Here is a 21,958-nt window from a genome sequence, read left to right as displayed (position 1 = left end):
TCTGGTTCAAACTCTAAGTTGATATCGAGCTTTGTGAGCCCAGTGAACCTGATCTAAACCAGGTTGGCTTTATCGGGTTTTGTCAACTCAAAACTTACTCTGCAACTCTGAATTTGTTCATCTCGCCTTGTGTTATAGGCCACTGGAGTAATGTTTGGAAGTAAATAACAGACTTAATAAATGTTATTTCTTTTTTAGGAATTCCATCCTGTGATTAAATTTATACTTTCAACAGCTTTCAACAGCTCAACATACACATACAATGCTTGTTTGCTTTACTATCAGTATCTATTGCCCCTTAGTGTGAGTTGTACATCCTAATTTACAAACTAATTCATACATTTTGAATTATGTAGAAAATTATTAACATTGAAATTAACCATGATTAATAAATAGAATTATAGAATTATTAATTGTAATTTTAATGGTACTGTATTGCAAAGTTAACCAATTGAATCTTATTCCAAAGTTTTAACAGCTTATTTTATTAATAATATTAGGAATTATAAATCTAAGGTACAGACAGTCTCTCTTATTTTCTATGAAAAGTTTTCTAAAATGCATACACATTCATAATCCCAAGTGATGGTATTCCCTCATGCTGGCGTTTTTGCTGTTTGCCATTGTTGCCATGGTGAATTATCTTTCCATGCACCTCTAAAAATAGAAGATTTTCCCTTTCCCTGAGCAACAATAAAGCTTAACTCACTTAAACACAAATATCTGTATTTATACTTGCACACCCAAAGCAGTTATTTGTGGTGTTCATATTAAAATCTTTTCCTAAAAAATGGTTCTATGAGGACAGCCAGTTTCTGATGTTTGTCTCCATCCTGTGGCACTGTTTCCTGTAAGGGATAATGCACAACTAGCTGTGCATTAAAGATTTTGATGCATGGCGTGAAGGCAAAGAACTACCTGACATTAATGGAAGTGATTAAACATTAAACTTTTTAAATGCATACTTGTTAAAAAAGTGTTTATTTTTATATGTAATTTAAACTTTAGATATGGCAATTTTTGTATTAGTGAGAACAACTTTACCACGGCACATTAAAGGCAACAAAAATGCTCAATTCCTTATACTTTATAACGACTACATGTTTAGAAAGACATTTCTTTTAGAGAAGATGTGGTGCAGCAACTAAGATTTTGTCACTGAAATTTGTATGTTTAATCAACATGCACAAATTGGTTGACAAACAGCATAATCAAAGTTTGAAGCTCTTTGGGTTTAATCATAAAGCGATTCTGACACATACTCATAAAAGCATAACTATTTACTAGTAATTTCATTTTTAATTATTCCAGGATCAGTATTCTAAGCTCATTTGACAGCATTCGTGACACTTACAATAGGACTTCAACATTAAAATACTACAGCCACAACATGTAATCTCTCTCTCTACATATATAGTGAAGCAAACACAAGAACAGTCTCTCACATAGAAGTATCAGTAAGTCAGGCAGCCTTTAAATATGGAAACTGTCACAGACTGCACAGAGACATGAAGGCTGAGGATTCAAACATAGTATTTATTGAAGGTGTAATCCACAAACGTAATCCAAAAACAGGGTAAAGTCATACAGAATAAACAATCCAAACAATGACAGAGTTCAGAGCTGAAGCAAACAGATAAGTCTAGGATAACAAGCAGAGAATCAAAAAGCAGGAACCAAGACACAGAACCAGGATACAAGGTTAAGAAATATGCAGCTGTAACACATGCAAGACTTAGCCATGAACGACTGAATTAACCAGGCTTTTATAGGGCAATGAGACACAGGTGAATGCAATCAGTGGTGATGAGTCCAGACCGAGTATTATAGGTGATGAAGTCCATGACAGAATGGGATGGAGTGCCCTCTGGTGGCTATCAAGGGAACTCCAGCTAGTGATCATGACAGAAAGTCAAATATTTTAACTGTGATTTACCACTATTGCAAATACTGCCTTGACACCTTGAAAGCTGTGACATTTCACCACATCAAACATCATGAGTGTCTGTGTGTTTGCATGAGCATCATGTTGCTGTTCAGTTCTTCGTATTATTCTTAGACTGCCTGGCCATCTTTGGTTTGTACCCAAAAAAAAATTCTAATGAGTGATACCTGTGACAGAAATACACCAGTACACAAATACTCACACTGGGAAACTGGAATAGAACAACTTATTAGTTGGCTTACCCTTAATGATGTTGACTGACCAAATAAATTTCTGCTGACACACTGGAGAACTAATGTTGGTAATGCTTCATCAGATTGGACAGTGTCAAGTCACATCAGACCACATCGGCGACCCCAGTATTAATGAAGTATGTGCTTCTTATAGGATAAAACAGGAATGTGGAATAGAATGAAAATATAAAATTTATGAGATATTTGACATTCTGCAACATTTTCTGATTGCAATGCGTCACAAAACAGTGGCTGTATAAAGTGCACAAACAAGTAAAAAAAAATCATTAAATAAAAAAAAATATTAATCATTAAAAACAACAAACAATAAAAAAAACATATAACACTGACAAGACCAGACAATAAACTGATGAGACATAGGGCTTATATGCACAGTGGATGATTCTTGAAACAACAGCTATGATGGAACTAATTACCAAATGAGGAAATTAACTAAGAAATCAGGGCCCGTATTCACGAAGCATCTTAAGGCTAAAAGTAGCTCATAACTTGCCGATTTAGGAGAAAATCTTCAAAATAATGGCCGTGTCAATCCTAAATTAAGGACTCCTACATTTTTGCTCTAAGAGTATTTCACAAAGCATTTTAGTGCTAAAACTAGCTCCTAAATCTGTGAAAGGTTAGAAGTAGTGAAGAGAACTCCTAAGTCACTAAGACCAAGTCACGAACTATCCTAAAACGGCTGTTGATTTCGACGATGCGGAAAATGCAGAAGAAATCGCGGAATCCAGTCATAAAAAAATGGAATGTTAGGCGGAATGTCGTGGAATTTGTACTGCTTGTACATTCTGTTTATTTCTCAGCTTCTCTCATGCCTCTGCATCTGATAAACATCCTTCAGGCATCAAGGATTAAGAAATGCCAACTATAGAACTATAGAACCTGTCAAATCACCTGCATTATCATCATAAATTCTATGCATCTTTATTCAACCAAAGAGACACTTTTGTTTTAATTTACTGCTAGCCAAAATCAAGAGCATGTGTGTGGTCAAGCAGATAAAAAATTAAAAGCACATAAAATATTTACTGATGGTTCACATAATAGGATGCTCAGTATTTGTACTGTGATACTGTGGGCTATTTATCAGTGACTGTTTTAAAGTCTCAATGTGGTAAACAGTAACTGAACTGTTTACCAGACTTTTTTTATACACTCCAGATGAAGTTTGTCGTATTGTCACACTGTTCAAAATATCAACATCAGTAAAATATGATTCAGTACAATAACTGTGCTGTACAGTTATTTCTGTTTTCTTTAACATTTTATCATCAGACAGGATCACATAAAGACCACAAAGGAAATGTCTCACAGTGCGTCATGAACTTTTCCTCCAGTTCACGCATACAAGAAGTTTCTTTATATTCATTCTCAATTCTTAACCAAGATGTATTCATCTGTATTTTGACCCTGATTGCTTTAAAATCCATAATTTTTAGGTCCTGTTTTTTGTGCATAAGAGTATTGATCCGATGGAAAATTTTCACCATTTAGCATCATCGTTTACTCACCATGTGTTTCCAAACCTGTATGACTTTTTTACTGAATTGCATAGTATGGGAAAAAAAAAAAGTTCTTTAAAATTTCTTCTTTTGTGTTCCACATGAGACAGAAAGTCAAAAGTTTGGAATGACACAAAGGTAAGTAAATGAATGGTTGAACTATCTCTTTATTTCTCTATTGTGCAATGCACACAGTTTCATTCACTACTAGCACCACAGACTGTTCCCCTTCTCAAACTCTCAGAAGAAAGTGGGGTAGCCGGGGGGATCAGACGAGCATTTGATTGGCTGCTGCCCTTCGCATTCTTTGACCATCATTGGCTGAAATAAAGGGGAAAAACCCTTCTCTAGAGCACACAACCCTTCCTCCCAGTCATGAGGTGCTGCCATGGGCTAATTCTGTACTCGGCACTCGTATTACCCCGAGAGAGAATGAAAAAGAGTGTGTGTGAGAGTGAGATAGGGAGGGAGGGGCAAGCAAGTTGTGTCCAGAGTGAGCGAGAGGGGGAGGGGGTTGAGAATGCAGAAGAAGCAACAGCTTGAGATTCCTAGGGAACCGGACAGAAGGAAAGTCTGAGCAGCTCCTACAAGACAATGAAGTACAGAGGGAAGGATGGGGTGGAGAAGCATGAAAATATTACTAAGATAACTTAAAGGAACATAGCAGCCAAGAAAGGAGTGGAGGAATTTGTTCTTGGGCAAGACATGAGAAGAAAGTGGGCTGATAGATTAAGAGAACAGCAGAGCAGCAGAGAAGTGATAAAAAGCCAGGCCTGTCAGTAGAGAAACGAGAGGGGAAAAGAGAGCAAGTGGCAGTTAAATTAAGAGGAGGGAGGGAGGGTGAGGAGCTTAACGTTCTGAGAGAAAGAGAGAGTAAAGAAAAGGGTGCAGTCGTCAAGAAACAGACTCAGGGATAAAATAAGGAGAGGACGGCAGAGCACAAGAGGAAGTCGTTGGCAGCAGGAACATCCGCATTTAAATGAGAGTTTAGGAGAGCACATGCATGTCAGCGGCTATGTGTGCGCCAAAGCTTGTGTGTGAGAGTGGATGCGCGTTATGAGGACTCTTATGCTCTGGTTCCTTCCGATCATCCTTCTGTGTTCCTTCTGCAGTGTGGCCTTCTGGATATTCCTCTCTAACAAGTGAGTATATCCATTTCAGCCTGTGTGTATATTATCTGTCCTTCTATTTGGAGAGTGAACTTTAAAAGACCTGAGTGTTACAGCACATCGATACGGTCTGCTGGCCACCAAGACTGAAATGCAGTCTTTTTCTGTCAAGTTAGTTACCAGTCATTTTTTTAGTAAGCAAAGGCCACTTTAATAATACACACAGACATTTGATCAGTAAAAGATTACATTACTTTGTTACGAAGGGATTTTCGTGAATGCAAAGCAAGGCGATACTTCTGGAAAAATGGTTCAGTGTTTTAGAATGCTGGAAAGGTCTTAGATTTGGACTTTAGATGTTTGTTGTTTGCACTGTTTCAGTAAAGTTTTGTTTTATCACATTTCACATTAGTAAATAATTGAAAGTTTCTTTTGCTTGTCTAAGCATGGATCTCTTAAACTCAAATGCTTATAAAGTCATTCAACTTGATCACTAACTTTAGTTATTCAAAAGCTTAATGTATTCTTCAAGAGACATTCCTCTCTCTATGTTTATACAGACAAAATAAATATTTAACAAGATATTGCATATACAGTGTATCAGTAATATTTTAGCGTAGGCATGTGATGAATCAGTGTGAATTGTATTTAAGGCAAATGTATCGTTGTGCTATATTACAATAATTTTTAATGATTTAGTTGCCTTTTTAAACATCAACTGACCTTTAAAAAATAAATCAAAAATAATAAATTGTGAATATGTAATAAATAAAAAGAACCTTTAACTCAATCCACAAGAAAATCATGATTTATAGGCTATAGGCTGCAGTAATTTTGCATTTCATGGGACAGAACATTTACTGAGTGAAACATAATCAATTCTATTATGAATAATGAATTCTTCAAATTAACCAGGATAATTAAATTAACAAATGGCATCTATTACACGGCTCTCTATAAAAACATAATTGTGATTGGTCAGTTGCAGTATTTAGTCAGATTCACCGCCGCTCATGTCAATGCTGTAACTCTTGTTTTATACAAAAACAACTGGCAACATCTTGCTTTTCATTTATCCATTGCATTGATATGCAGTATTAATATTAAACAATATTAATGTAATATTGTTGCATCCTGTCAAGGTTTATTTTGCGATAATAACCAGCTGATTGCAAATGATCTCTTGCATAACACTTAATAAACAGTGTATTTTCTCCATATATTCCTCTATATGCATAATATACAGCAACTGCATGGGAATGAAAAGAAAATGTATTCATATCAATGCAGAAATTCAAATTCGGCAGGATGATCTTTCTTAATTTATTTTGTACATTTGTTTTTTCAGTCTTTGAGTATCATCACAGTCTTCATGATCGATAATCAAATTCCATAATAATGTCATTTGTTTACATTCTCGCTCTTCAGTCAAACTGACATTACTTCACATTTTGAAATGTGGTTTCTAGTGTAATATTATATTGTGTGTCTATTTGTATCAGTTATTTAACATGCTTAAACACTTGCTTTACATTGCTTGAGGAAATATATAAATTATTATCCATGGCATTACTGAGGGTAATGTTGGTTTTTTTCTGTCATGGCTGTGACCTTTCCCTTATTATGTGCTGTTACATTGGCAACAGCAGCCTTTAATCAAAACAAGGCATGTGGGAGATTAAACTCACTGAGAACTACACAGTGGCACAGAATCACTGGGTGTTCCATCATAGGTAATATGAATTAGGCTTCTGTTATTTAGATGCCAAATTACAGGAAACAAACTTAAGTCTTTAATTTTTAGTTAACAATGCTAAATAGCTACATAGGCCTCATGAAGAGTAAACCTACAAATAGATTATATCCTGAGTTTGGAAGGTCAAAGGTCACCTGTGGCACCCAACATTTCACGGTAGTTTGTCTGAAGTGTGAAGGTAATTTTAGGATTCTTTTCAACAAGGATGTTTGTGCTTAGATTTACTGAAGTTTAGATATGTGAACTGCTCAGAGGAATTTTCTTTTCTTTTATTAAAAAACATCCTTCAAAAAAAAAAAAAAAAAATACAAAAAAAAAAACAAAACAAATACTACATTTACACCACAGGATCACTCTCACCCTGAATTAGCATAGTTTAACCACGCTTGAGGTTCAACTCAAAGACGCCTGGCTGTATTTTGCAAACAGCATGCAAGGGAGGCAGAAAGTGATATGTATGATATCAATGTTTCCTGTAGGATTTTTTCAAGTCGTGGTGGCAGGACAGTTTCCTGTGGATCATGCCTCCTGTCCCCTGGCGGTTAAACCTCCCCACCTAAGAATCACATGCACTCAAACTCAGAATTGAATTTATTTGAACTAAAAAAGACATAAAAAGTAAGTAATAGAATAAGAACAAATAAATTAATGACAAGAAACAGCACAAACAAAAACATTAACAAGATTGTAACAACATTTGTAAGTCGGAAGAAGGAGATGGGAACCGGGCGAACCTTCAAATAAAACTTTAATAATAAAATAAACACAAAAGAGCACGACAGCCCCTCGAGGACGACTGCCGCACACAAACAAAACCAAAACACAAAATAAAACCCAGGCCTGGTCCTCTCTCGTCCTTCACTGTCGTTACTCCTCCTCTTATCCTTCCGGAACTCCTCCGTGGGACTCGAGACCAGTGAGTGGTGCAGGTGTCGCTCATTTTCAATTACTCCACATTTTCAATTACTCCCTCGCTCCGTTCCCACGGCTCTCGGCCCCGCCCCACTCATCACAAGGATACAAATGAAACTAACAGTACTTTAAGTCTTCCAGGTCGTCTAACAGTAATATTTAGATACAGAATTACAACAATTCAACTGTAAAATAACACTGGATAGTCCTCACTGTATACTGTATATAAACAGTAATGACACAGACAGCAGCAGGTTTATTTAGGCTGCTGTCTCTTTTAAGACCTCATGTATGGATCTAATATACTGTTACATGTGTGTTTTGCTTCTCAACAGTTTACATTCACTGGTAACACTTTAGAATAATGGTCCATTGTTAACAAGTAACAATGCAGGAAGTAATAGGTAGTACATTAACACTTAAGTTAATACTACTAACTAAGAGGCAAGATTAACTAATCAGTAAGTAGTAGCAAATTTAGGACAAAGGTATTAGATATTTGATAATTACAAAAAAAATATATCCTCATTGAGAACTACTTGCGAACTATGACCAATTAATACAATTAAAACTAATTAATGAATATGATATCCCCCAAATAAGTTGGCTACAGGTTGAAATTGTGACTACTAGTCTTACCAAAGGATTGATGTTCTCTTTTTATTTCAAACAAAAACATAGAATATTAAAAATAATTCATTTAAAGATGCTAATAATTAGGAAGTGATTGAATTAGTTCACAATTAAGAGCTCTATTTTGTGTCTGTTCAGTATCTCTCTGATTCCAAAAGACTTATACCTTTAGTAACAGTAGGCTGTGGAGAACTTTTCTTGAATATAAATGTGACCCTGGACCACAAAACCAGTCTTAAATCGCAGGGGTATATTTGTAGCAATAGTCAAAAATACATTGTATGGGTCAAAATTATTGATTTTTATTTTATGCCGAAAATCATTAGGATATGAAGTAAAGATCATGTTCCATGGAGATATTTTGTACATTTCCTACCGTAAATATATCAAAACTTAATTTTTGATTAATAATATGCATTGCTAAGAACATGATTTGGACAACTTTAAAGGTGATTATCTCAATATTTAGATTTTTTTTCACCCTCAGATTGTCATATCCTAACAAACCATACATCAGTGGAAAGCTTATTTATTCAGCTTTCAGGTGATGTATAAATCTCAATTTTGAAAAATTGACACTTAAGACTGATTTTGTGGTCCAGGGTCACAAATAATGATGTTCTCTTGACAAAAACAATTAAGCACAAAACCGCATATTCCAGTGTATGGTAAAATATCACTAGTGCATCACACAAATGTATGACTGGACAGTATGTGTCAGATATAAAATATGTTAAATAACTTATCAAATTACTTAGTAATTACAGAGTGGTTAAGGTGTTTTTCACTAGTAGTTCCTGCAGGCTGACAAGGTAACGCTTGAGTAATTAGTGAGTGGCTAATGTATTTTTCACTTTAAAGCTGAAGTGCTACTAAGGAACTACTAGTGATCTGGACCATTATTTTAAAGTGAAAAACAAACCACTCAGTAATTACTCACAAGTAAATTAATAAGTTATTTAACATATTTTATATCTGACACATACTGTCCAGTCATACATTTGTGTGAAGTACTAGTGATATTTTACCAGTAGGTCTTTTGGAGTGGGATACATATTGAACTGACACGAAACAGAGATCATAATTGTGAACTAATTCAATCATGAGCTTGTCAGTATCACTTCCTAATTATTAACATTTTTAAGTGAATTATCATTTTTATAATTATTCTGTGTTTAAGTTTTAAATAAACAGATAACATCCATCCTTTGGTAAGAGTAGTAGTCACAATTTTAAAATATAGACTTATTTGGGGGATATCAAATTCATAAATTAGTTTCCACAAAGAACCCAATTGTTCACTTTTAAGATGTTACTGTTGTGATTAGCTGTTAATTGGTTACTCTTTTTAACAATACAGATTGTGTCAAAGCAGCTTTACAATATCAAATAGGAAATTGTGTGTCAATAATGCAAAAGGAAAATAGTAAACACTCAATTTTCATTTAAAGGCAGTTCATCATTAAATTCAGTGATGTCATCATCCAGCTCAGTTCAGTTTAAATAGTATCTGTGCAATTAAATCAAAACCATCAGGTTGATCCATGCTGCAGCAAAGTTAGATTGTGCAGAGGGCTCATCTGGATCCGTCATCTTGTCTCGATGGCCGTCTGAGAGACGAGGATTGGGGATCTGACTCTGGGGCTCATCTAGTTGTCCTGGTCTCCGCTGAAATATAGGGAATTGCATACAAATACAACTCATTACAGACATGTAGATGTGTGTGAAAGATGTGTTCTCTGTTTTGGAGGGATGAACATTGTTAAATCATACCATATTTATTGCATCAAAATTTGTTAATACTTTACTATAGGTTAGGGGTGGATAATTTGATAAGTTGTTTATTATTCATGCAACAATACATAGGCTATTACTGTTATAATTTTCATAACCATGGCTATATGATAACTTTGTCTAGTGCTCTTATGAATGTTTTTAGCATGATTTTCTTCATGGCTATTGTTTGAATATTTCATTTAATTCTGCAACTTACTTGTTCTAGATCTGTGTATTAGCATAAAATGCTACTGTTTTTGATAGGGTTGATAACATTTCTGACAGATAATATATATTTTGCGTGTGTGTGTGTGTGTGTGTGTGTGTGTGTGGAATGTGTTATCCTGTCAACAACTTGTCTGTGGTCTTTTTTGATTACTGTTAGTTTAAGTGCAGACGATGCAGTGTTGCCAGATAATACTATCAAAAACAACAAAATAAATAGATTAAAAAATATACCATAATTAGTTCAAATCTTTTGTAAATAGATAAGAAAAAGATATAGCTAACCTTAAACTTAAACTTTTCACTTTATAAACTTTATGAAGTGTCAAATTAAGTAGAAAAGTCAGTACTGATAGCCTTGTGGTAAGCGCAACTGCGCTCATAGCAACCCGAGTTCGATTCCCGTCTCAAGGTCCTTTGCCATTCCTGCTCCCCTCTCTTCCCATAACACTTTCCTGTCAGCTCTCCATTTTCCTGTCTTATTAAAGGCATAAAAGCCCTTAAAATATAACTTTACATTTATCTGGCAACACAGTGGAGGATGCACCAGTGCTCACAACTCAAGACTCGTTTCGCAGCGATCATTTTCATTCCAGGGATGCCAAACATTCGTGCAAACTGTCTAAAATGAATTATTTTGAACAGCAAATTAGTCATTCAGAGAACAAATTTTATGTTTAAACATGAAAAATTTGGCTGCAAGCATGCATGTATGTAAATGTATCGTAAATGTACATTGTAAATCTCTTTCTCTCTACAGTAATGTAAACCCTCACCCTTCATCTAGGATTCCTCAAAAAAGCTCAGAAACAAAATCTTGCAATGGATGCAGCAAGTAAGCTTTCACTGCACATAATGCCTGTTTTTTCTACATAGCAGACATCAAACGTAAATGCCTCCAGATCGTTATTGTTTTATACATTTGATTTATTATCATTTTTTTTTTAAATTTTTTATTTCAGTCATATTAGAATATATTTATTTCAGGTTTGTGTCTATAAATTAATTGTTCATTTGTTTACATTTCTGTCATTTATCTTATAGAAATGAAACAGTTAAACCTGAAATCCCTTTATGAATCTCTATCTCATGAAGCACATGTTTGTGAACCACCACAGTATGTCATTTCTGTTTGTATGCATTTAATTTTCAGAGACAATGTATTAATTGCCAAGGCACTGGAGAACTACTCACACAAATGGAAAAAACATGAGGCAAACTTTACAAAATTCAGGTAAAACAGTAGCCCAGTGTGGATCATGATATGTTCTCATAAAGGTTAAACTGAGGCATCTGTGGAAAAGCTTTGTTGGATAAGAGCAAAAATATTGTTCTTTTGATTATGGATCACATGAACCAGACAAATATGCTACAGAAATGCTTACTTAAAGGGCTCATCAACTGAGAAAACAAAATTCCCTTGAACTTTCGACATATAAGAGGTCATTCATTGTACTTTAAAAACATCCTGTAAGTTTCAAAACTCAAAACTTTTGATTTTCACATGACTGCAACACATCAGAATGAGCATCTGTTTCCTTCCAGGTCATTAATGAGTAGCAAATGCCATGCTGTGTCGAAGGCTGTGGTCACACAGAATAACACCCCACTGGGGTCAAAAGTTATCTATGATGGAGAGAGGAGAAAGCCGCTACAGGTGACACAAGCCCTGTTCAACATATTAGCTAAGGTAGTGTACCAGCATTAAAACATAGGGTGAGTTACAGTATGGTTTCTCTAAATGAATTCGGAGTTACAGTGTGTGTGCTTGTAGGAGCAGCCCTTTGGAAATGCAACATGGGAGTCGTGTGCTGTGGTGGGGAATGGAGGTATTCTGGCCAACAGCAGCTGTGGAAAAGAAATAAATTCAGCCCACATACTTAACACTGTATTCTACACATACAAAATACAAAAAACCTACCACCACACTGTATTTGATATAGACCAAAGGCCAAAATTGTACCGCTCTCATTTTTTTCAGCAACAATGACCTAATCAGTCACTGTCTACCCTTGCATTTTAGATGCAACCTTCCACCATTGGATAACAGATATGAGAAAGATGTGGGCAACAAAACCAATCTGGTGACTGCAAATCCCAGCATCCTCCATGAGAAGTGAGTCTGTGATTGTGGGTTTGGATTTAGTGACAAATAAGATGTGATTCTGTTTTGACAAAGAATCAGTTTCTTGCTGCTATAAATGCAGCAGTGCCTAATACATCGTGAACAGGATGAACGATCTGTGATTTAAACTCACTCAAAGAAGATACTTTTCTATATTTGATTTGTTATGTGGACAGATGATTTACTGTGATTAAGGCTGATATATCAGATACGGTTTGTCGCACATGTGTTTTTCTCCGATTCAAAGTGCTTCCTCTAATCTCACACTCCATGGTGCATTAACACTTACTCTTAAGCCCGATTTTCTGCATGATTTTCAGCTGTCCCAGATTAAATATTGGCATCATGAAACAATTGTGACGATTTCTGTGATTGTGGCTCCTAATCGGTGGTCCTATCTCATACAGTGAGAAAGGTTCAAAGATGGCTGTTGTCACAGTATGCGGCCAAAGATAGCCTACGCTAATTTTCTGACAGTGTCAGAAATTCAGCATGATCATTGCACAGTGTGTTTGCTGCTATGACCCATAAAACAACATAAAACTGCTTACCTCAAGCTCTTACCTCTTCCTCTTTCAACGCTTCCACTTTATTTCAGAACTGTCAAAGTGATTCATTATTGTCTTCTTGTTTACCACTAGGGCATGCTAATGATGTTTTATGCTTCTATAGAAACATGCGTCGTAGCCTACGAGTCAATAGGTTTCATCATCGTGTCATACCCAAGTTTATTAGATCCATGTCGCACAGTATGACCAGCAATGATCTTATAGGATTGCTATAATTGTGCAGTGTGTAGAAGGCTTTATGAGCCAGTGAATCAAAACCTAAAGCTCCACCAGCCAGTGTAGTTCAATTAAAGAACAAATGACCCTAAAGAGCAGCTTGTTTTAGGGAATTGAAAAACAAAACGTTTAGTGCAAACTGTGCACAATTACTGAAATGAGTCAGTTCCATTTATTAAATCAAACACATAGAGCTGAATTTCTATTAGTTAGAACACTTTTTGCTATTAAAATTAGTGGCTTACAACTATGAGAGCAATGTCAATACTGACGGTTGTTCATATTACAATGTTTAGCTAAATATACACATTATTCTCTTTGCCACATTAAAAGTTTTCCAACATAATGGACAATTTGCAAGGTAACTGCCCACATTATATTTTTCATACTTTCCATAGCTGCTGTAGTTCAGCCCGAGCCGAATTTCAAAATCTTATCCAATGATATAAAAGCAGCAGTAAAGCATAGATAATATCAAAAGAAATATCATATCTTACCTTGAGAGTTTGTTATCCCACAATGTTCAGACTGGCAATTGGCAAGGTTTTTTTTTTTTTTTTTTTTAATGGCGGGAATCACTGTAGCTTATGTGGAATATGATTGCAAATGTTTACTTATCTTAATATTGTTTTTGAGTCTATTTGTTTTTGCAAAGAAAGATATTTATAAAGTTAATAATAAATCAAATAAAAAGAAACAGTTGAAATGTTCTACAGTTTAGGGTCCTGGATTAATCTTATTATTAAATTATCATTAAACACTTGAAATACTTATAATGTAATCAATTTAATAAACTGAGTGAAAATGTTTCTTTCGTACCTTTGATATCAAATTACTTGCAAAAAAGTATGAATATACATAGAAATAAATTATATATATAGTTTATATTATAAAATTATAAATAGTGTTGTTGTGTTGTATGTAGTTAAGGCCATTTATCAGACTTCATTTATGGCACCTCTAAAAAGTCTAAGAAAAGTCTTCAAAAAGTTTTTGTAAACAATTTTTTATGCGTTTATTATTGGGTTTATTTTTGGCAATAAAATTGCATTTCTTTTTTCACAGATAAGGCCTATTTATTCCTTAACCCCTTAACTGTCACCCCCCATTTTTTAAAATAGGCATTAAAGTGCACTATCCAAACTTAAATTGTTGTATTTTATGAAATACTTTGGAATATAGACCTAAGGTTGGTCTCTTTTAAAAGAAGAAAATTAGCAGATTTTGGCAAAAGTGGAATTTTTTCAAAAAATGAAAGAATCAAAAGTTATATAGAAGTTTAAATGTACTGTAAATAAAAAGCGCTATATTTATTTTATTTTATTTATTATAAATATTTTACATAACAGGTTTTACTCTTAAATTGGTATCAAATTAAAGCCTTGTGTCTAAATAAGTTATATTCCAAATTTGAAGTTCATATGAAAAAAATTGAGGTTTCTGTGAGATTTTATTTAGGGCGTCATACCACAAACAGCCACTGGGAGCCATCAAAACTCCTTTGAATTTTGTTTAATGGATTTTCCCCTAGATTTCTCTGTCAATTTTACTTCAATACACAAAATAACCACCAAATATGGAATCCTGAGACTCAGACCTTTCCAATGATATGTTTGTTGCCAAGATTATAAAAAGTTTTGATTCTAAAAGACCGTAATGCATTTTTGTAATATGACACCTGACACTGCCCACTAAGGGGGAGGAGACCGCCATAAGATTTTAAAGGACCATTTCCATGGTAACGCAATGTCCGATTTCAAAATGGTTTTCACAGGATGAATCTTGGGCTTCTAAGCTTTCAAATTATATATAATTAATGATGATTACTAAAAGATTTTATTGAGAAAAAGGACAACAAAAAAAAGAGAGCGCCAAGCGTCCCACAAAACCTAATTACTAACCGCATTGTTTAATAAACCTAATTACTAACCGCATTGTTAGCGGGACCGAATTACTGTGAGGAATATTCAAGCTTTTCTTTCTCCTCCTCATCTGTTACAGGTACAGTGGACTGATGGAGCGTCGTCGTCCATTTGTGGAAAGCCTTCATCCTTATGGACAAGCCTTATTGCTGTTGCCAGCCTTCTCCTACGGTCACAACACGCCTGTATCCCTGCGTGCCTTTTACACACTGGAGGACTTTGGCAGCGACAGCCCGCTGCCCGTTTTCCTGAATCCAGAATACTTGAGGAGGCTGTCGAAGTTTTGGCGCGAGAGAGGTCTTAACTCGGTTCGTCCCAGCACAGGACTCATCATGGCCAGCTTAGCACTAGAAATCTGTTCAAACGTACATTTATATGGTTTTTGGCCCTTCAACAAACATCCAAATGACAGTCGGCCAATCACCAACCATTACTACGATGATCGGGCCAGCAAGAAGAATGTGCATTCTATGCCGTCCGAATTCGAACATTTATTAAAACTTCACAAGCAAGGTGTGATTCACATACACCTTGGTGAGTGTCAACCCACTTTAAGTTAAAGGCCTTGCTTGCAGTGTACTGCACACCCCTAAATAATACCTCACAGTTTGATTAAGGACTACAACAGGCCACTGGATGGGTCTGGAAAGACAGCTGTGAATGCGCACTGAATTTATATTGCCTATATTGCTGTGCACATTTGCTCAAAGCAGCAGCCATGACCATGCACAAAAAAAATCTTTGACATAATCTTGCACACAAAAATAGCTGAAACCGAATGTAATTATTTTAGCCTTGGTATACGTTGAAAGAATTTCATTAGGAAAATGACTCCTAGAGCAGCACCCCTAAACACTCCTTAAGCAGACTTGCCTTAGTCAGCTTTTAGCGTGCTCGCTGTTGGTGCTCCTCCAGCTCTGTTGCATTCATCACAAGTGCCAGTCTGTCCTCTTTAGCAGTTGTTAGCAGTAAATATGAATTTGATCTCAGCTGTGCAGAAATACCTGTATTAGCAGCACTGGATTATAACTCCAGGACTCAGATCTCAGGAGATTGCAGAAATGTCTGGATGTTTGGAAACATCACACTACTGTATATTTACACTGAGAAACAATAGGAAGCATGGATGTGGGTTAGCAAAACAGAGTAAGAATATGAGAGGTGTAAAAGCTGACAATAGTGGCAAATTTCAAATGTGCCATTATTGAATGCCCTGTCTGAGCACATTATGACTCTTACAGCAATCACTGTAAAGTAAGTAAAATTTGCTTTGAATGATTAAATATCAATTTGTGATTTTTTTTTTCTCCTTTACCTTTAAACCTTAAAGAGATTTCCCCAAAAAAGAAATTTCTGTCAACATTTACTCACTCTCATGTCAGAACATAAATGATATTTCGGAGAATGCTGGAAACCTGTCTATTTTTGTTACCTTTGACTTTCAATGTACTTGTTGTTGACTGAAAACACTCCTTGATGCATTTGTGAGTTTAGACATGAGTAAATGACAAAATATATTTTTTTCTGTGAAACATTCCTTTAAATCATCTGCAGAATTATTCATTCACTCATTTGTTCCAGTCTTAATTTGCTTCTCTCAAAATATTTTACAAAGTAAACTCATGCTGACTCTTTCCATTTGAAGGGGAATAAACAATAAGGCATTCAGGGATAGACTGATGACAGTGAGTTGGCCAGTAGAAAGGCTTTTTGGGGTCAGATGTTCTCACTGGAGCTTGTTATGATAGATCAGCTTGGCAACTTGTGCCTTCTGAAATTCCTCTGCTTGTGAATAAAAGAAGGTGTTGACGGATGGGCCCCAATTACATAAAACTGTACCATCAAACTACAATGGACAAATTAGTTTCCTTGAATTAAATCTTGTGTGAAAATTTCATTAAACTAACAAACAAATTAATGTATTTGTGTCATAAATGATGTTTTGGCCAACTCAAGCAGATACTCGCAATCTACAAACATATCTGTTCATCAGGTGTGTTAATTAGGCTGGAGATGAGATACATTCTGCCCCCTTCTTCTAATATTAGCTCTCTTCCTAACCCTTGTGCTCTGTTGTCTGTGTTTTATCAGTTTGCTGTCAATTCCATGACCCTACAGAGGATAAGCAGTTTGGAGAATGGATGCACGGTGTACACTTTTGTTTTTTGAAATGTTTTGCAAGCTGTTCTGCACACACTCGGGGGATTCCGCTCATGCTGGCCCAGTTACCCGTTTTTTCAGCATCTGTGTTACACCCTTTTAAGGGAAAGACATTCCCATTGGGAACCACATTTGACACTACTGTTTTTTTTCTCCTACGATCTGTTTATGGTTCATGAGCCAATCTGATGCCTAAAGGAATGCATTCTGAGAGTAAACCTGCTCAGACCAATTCCAGGAAACAGTGTTCTGGACATGAATAAGAGCGACAAACGTGGCTCGCCCCCGCGTTTCTCGCGCAAACACATCATCTGTCAAAAATAGAGATGAATAATAGGCTGACTCCTTCACAAACTATCAAAATCACTCCTTTGACAAACAAAGAGACAATCGACACAGGTTCCTTTAAATGCCAAACCCACATATTCTTTCTCAGACACACAGCATTGCCATTTATCTCATTTTATTAACAAAATAGCTCTGAACATGCATTTTCAAATCCAAAGAGAGGGTTCTCCAAAATTGGAAATAATTGTACATCGTTGGACAATCCAGCTTGGCACATTAAAAGCATTTTTTTTTTCTCCCACGTTTTTCAAACACAGTGGCAACATTTATAGAAACACATACCAGGCAGGACAAACAAAGGTCTTCTCAAACACTTTAGTGGCTTGATGATAACCAGGAAAGGGCAATAAATAGAAACGCATGCTTCCACATTCACACACGCTCGTCAGTAAGAGTGCCTTCAGACTTCATTGTGACCTGCTGAGAAAGCTTGCTTTCAAAGTGATGTGTCAAACTCTGAAGTAAAGTAGCTTACTACTTCTGTTTCTTTCTCAGACAGCTGACAAAAGTACGAGGGGTTTTTCTTGAGGATTGCCTCGGCTAACCCTGACTCCACAAACGCTCACACATTAAACTTAAACACGCGCAGTGGTGCTCAGATGTGGGGCAGAGGGGTCTCTTATACTCACTCCATCTGGAGTGCTCAAATATACAGCTGTTAGAAACTCCAACACACATCCACACAGAAAAGGTCAAAGTAGTTACATTGCAGAGTCCTTTTTGTTTAGAGTTTTCCCATTGGAAATTGCCCTAAAACATTCCTATTTTCCCTCCCATGCAAAATCATATTCAATGAAACTATGAAAACAAGGATTCACTGAGCACACTGGGAAACATATTTGCACTGATTGACTACAAAAACATCACATAGTTTGTTTTTACTACGATTAAAGGCAACAAAATCCTAAAAAACCCTATTTTGTAATCAAATCATACGGGCACTGTTGAATAGAATTCTGTGTATTAAAAAAGCTAATAAAAAAGAAACCACATCGATGTTTAAAAATACAAACAAGTCAAGTCTCGCTTAGAAACCACAAATCTAATGCCACAGTCTTCAGCATCAATAAATACTGCTGAAATGCTGATATGTAAAGGGTTTTTTTCTTTTCTTTAATTCATTAATCAAATACTAGTCACATGCACGCATGCAATCACTCCCCGCCGCCTCGTCCTCAGCTACACGCAAGCACACACACGCAGGCACACACAATGGTGTTCTATGGCGTGTTTTCCTCAGTCCGCATGACTGCATAGTAGCTCGATGTCTTTGTGACAAACAGTATTTGGTCTCCCATGGCAATTGTCACAAATTGGAACATCCTACATAAAGGCAAAAGTCTCACAAGTTGGAATGTGGCAGTAAGAGAGAATGGAAGACTGTTCACACAGTGTGTATGAATCTGTTTGTGTGTACCTTAGATATCTACATTGCTTGATCTGAAGAATGTTAAAATTTCAACCTCCATTTGAACCAAGTTAGACCTGCTACTTGGATTGGCTATATCAAGTCTGTTAGAGCTAGAGGATGTTCCCATGAATACAGGCTCTTAAGAGCAATACCAACAATACACAGTGACTTTCAGACAATCTGAATGTAAAATAGTTTCATATGCACCTAAAAGTACAGGATTTCTACACTTTATGAGCAATGAATTTTCATGATTTTTCCCCTTAACTTATTCACCATTCAATTAATGGATAAAGAATTTAAAAAATAATTTCATAATGACTAAACTCACAAAGTGTTATTTCTATCTAAAGAAACAACCAAGAAAACTGAGCACTGAAATTAAATTTTATTTTTAAAATTAATTTCCTCTCTTTTCAGGTCTGGAAAAAACACTTTTAAAATTCAATGTCATTTCCAGGACCGTGGGGACCCTGTATATATTTATATGGCTAATAAGACTAGACTGCAAATGCTTTCCTCACCAGTAGGGGATAGTACAAGAACAGAGTAGGAAGTGGATCCATCAACAGAATATCCCAAGTCTTGGTGGCTAGAAATACTACAGAGATCTCAAAACTAAGAGAATCTCTAGAACTGAAAAACATTGCACTGCTTCCTCAAAGACCCATAGCTATAAAACATTTGCATTGGATGTGTTTGTGTGTTTGTAAATGTAGATTTACAGCTTATTTCACAGGACTGCTTGTTGGGTCTTGAAGACCACAGTGTATCACCACAGCATTGGTGTATCATTGCATTGTTATAGCTTGGCATCGTGATGCAAAAGTTATTGTTCAACACTGGAAAAAGGAAGACAGCTGGTTTGGAATCGGATTGTAACATCATCACTCTTATTGAAGATTCCAATAGGAAGACTTTCTCAACTCACTGAATAGTTCTGAAACTGAAAACGGATGGGTTTTTCTGGATTATGAGGGAATGTTCTTAGAGCTCGATGTAATCTTGAGCACACAAGTTTATTTTAGGAAGATCAATGAAATAGTATGAAAAAAATCCGTCTCATTCATGGAGTTTCTTTAAGGCACCGAAAGCACTTCAAAAAGATATACAGCATTTTTCGAATCAGGTGTTTGCAGTCTTTGTAATCTGTGGGATGCACACGATATTTTGTGTCTAAAAAACTTGCAGAAATGGATGATAGTGGGCACCACAGAGTGTAATGTTCAGGTGTGCGTGCCAATCTCAGATCCAGACAGATGGTTTGCCTTCTCCGGACTTGCTGCTGCTGCTGCTCCCAGCGCTCCCAGATTTTCCATGCTTGGACCGTTGCTTTCGCTCTTTCTGTGGTGCAGTGGTGATGTTGCTCTGAGGCTTTTCGTCGATGTCATTGGTGTCGTTCATCTCGTCATGGTTATTGCTAGCATGGTGCTGCAAGGTATAGGCTTGAATCGCCGCCTCTAACTGTATCACATCTTTGTTGATGGGAGGCGGTCTCGCCTCACCTGCAGATGGGAAGTTGTCTTCATTGGAGCCATACTGCTGCTGCTCCTCCTGGGCTATGTTGGCACGGTTTTGCTTGCATGCCATTTTGGCATTGCTCAGGTCTGTGTATGGCATCGTCTCAGGCTTCACCACGATGTTATACCCTGGTGGCGCAGAAGGAGTATTCCAGGAGAAGGGATAACCAACATAGTCTGCTTCTCGTACGCCGCCCCCAACTCCGCCTCCTGGTTCCCCTTCACTGAGCGAAGGCCCACCTACTCCGACAGACACGCCCCCTGCTGCAAGCAAGCCGAGCTGGTACTCATCATCGGCGGCTGATTCGGTTCTTTTGCGCAGTGCATCACGGATAGTTCCCACTCCGAGGTGAATCATTTCCCACAGGTTTAGCAGCAGGCAAATGCAGCTGACACCGTACATGATTCGGAGGAAGATGGTTTTTTCAGTGGGGCGTGAGATGAAGCAATCCACATGGTGCGGGCAGGGTTTGTCTGAGCACACAAAGATCGGTTCCACTCGAAAGCCATATAACAGGTACTGTCCTGCAAGAAAGCCTGCCTCCAGTGCAGAGCGTGTCAGCAGCTGTAACACATACACTCGCATCAGACCATCATCTCGTATTCGCCGGCGTCCATCATGGCGCACTTTGGGTTTGGGACGTGGTGGCACCAGCTCACGACGAGTGTTGTCTATCTCAGGCACTTCATAGATCATGGGGTCGTCCTCGCGTTCCTCTTCCCCATCCTCATGTCCTGGCCGATGCTGCTGCGCACCAAAGTACATCTTTCTTGGTCTGCGCTGGGTGTATCCACCCCCTGCTGAGTTGCTTGTGGAGGGAGCCCCGGCCCCCGCACCGGCCCCTGCACCACCCCTCAATTCCTCGTTGTGGGAGATCTTATTGGCCGCATAGCCCATATAGAGCAGAGAGGGCATGGCGGACAGGATGATCTGAAAAACCCAGAATCGCACGTGCGAGAGCGGCGCGAAGGCATCGTAGCAGACATTCTCACATCCCGGCTGGCCCGAGTTGCAGACAAACTTGCTCTGCTCATCATAGTATATGGACTCGCCGCCCACCACAGTCAGCACGATGCGGAAGACAACTAGCGCAGTGAGCCAGAGTTTCCCCACCGACGTGGAGTGGTGCTGGATCTCCTCCAGCAGACGCGTCAGGAAGCTCCAGCTCATGACGTCTGATGACAACAGGGCAGACAGCGTCCCACACTGCACAGCTCACAGACTCTGTGGACAAACACAGAGAGTTTCAAATATGATTAAAAGTTCATACATTAAAACAATTACATACAGTATGTGAAGCATAATTACAGTATTTTTAGTGCAGTTTTTGATGTGCATTGACAGTTAATAAAAGATATATTGTGTAAGAAGGAGATTTCATTAAAAACAGTCATTCTCAATATGGTAGACGCATGAATGAAAGTCCAATCTTTTAACTAAAAGAGTCATTTAAAAGAACCAAATCTTTTAGATATTAAGCTATAAAGGAAAAATGTATGATACAACCATTTACTAGGGATGAACAATATTGGATTTTTGCCGATATTCGATAAAACTCACTTTGGCCGATAACC

General features: G+C 37.1%; 2 protein-coding genes across 3 annotated transcripts in view; one reads left to right on the top strand and one right to left on the bottom strand.

The window, feature by feature from the left end:
- The first annotated feature begins 4,166 nt into the window (after positions 1 to 4,166).
- Positions 4,167 to 16,862, top strand: LOC109059570 (alpha-2,8-sialyltransferase 8F-like). Its single transcript, XM_042720503.1, has 7 exons — positions 4,167 to 4,843; positions 10,873 to 10,947; positions 11,266 to 11,346; positions 11,658 to 11,802; positions 11,887 to 11,995; positions 12,132 to 12,228; positions 15,024 to 16,862. Exons 1-7 carry the CDS (start codon positions 4,749 to 4,751, stop codon positions 15,502 to 15,504), a joined length of 1,083 nt encoding a protein of 360 aa, XP_042576437.1. The 5' UTR covers positions 4,167 to 4,748; the 3' UTR covers positions 15,505 to 16,862.
- The window catches only part of LOC109059579 (gap junction gamma-1 protein-like), a 31,261-nt gene continuing 25,710 nt past the window's right edge, over positions 16,408 to 21,958 (bottom strand). For both annotated transcript variants that reach the window (XM_019076773.2, XM_019076778.2), the window contains exon 2: positions 16,408 to 21,608. In XM_019076773.2, the coding sequence (XP_018932318.1) occupies positions 20,109 to 21,554 (1,446 nt within the window). In that variant the 5' untranslated portion in view covers positions 21,555 to 21,608 and the 3' untranslated portion in view covers positions 16,408 to 20,108. The remainder of the gene's footprint in view (positions 21,609 to 21,958) is intronic.

Source organism: Cyprinus carpio, chromosome B3, assembly GCF_018340385.1.
Source record: "Cyprinus carpio isolate SPL01 chromosome B3, ASM1834038v1, whole genome shotgun sequence".
NCBI classification, from domain to species: domain Eukaryota; kingdom Metazoa; phylum Chordata; class Actinopteri; order Cypriniformes; family Cyprinidae; genus Cyprinus; species Cyprinus carpio.
The sequence above is the reverse complement of the archived record's forward strand: the minus strand, read 5'-3'. Positions and strand labels throughout refer to the sequence as shown.

What these genes read in the sequence shown, in the direction of transcription:
- LOC109059570 (XM_042720503.1), top strand. Translation starts at nt 4,749, where the DNA reads ATGCGCGTTATGAGGACTCTTATGCTCTGGTTCCTTCCGATCATCCTT. An exon ending in GCAAACTTTACAAAATTCAG is followed by an intron (nt 11,347 to 11,657) that starts GTAAAACAGTAG and finishes GTTTCCTTCCAG; the next exon opens with GTCATTAATGAGTAGCAAAT. An exon ending in CCCAGCATCCTCCATGAGAA is followed by an intron (nt 12,229 to 15,023) that starts GTGAGTCTGTGA and finishes CATCTGTTACAG; the next exon opens with GTACAGTGGACTGATGGAGC.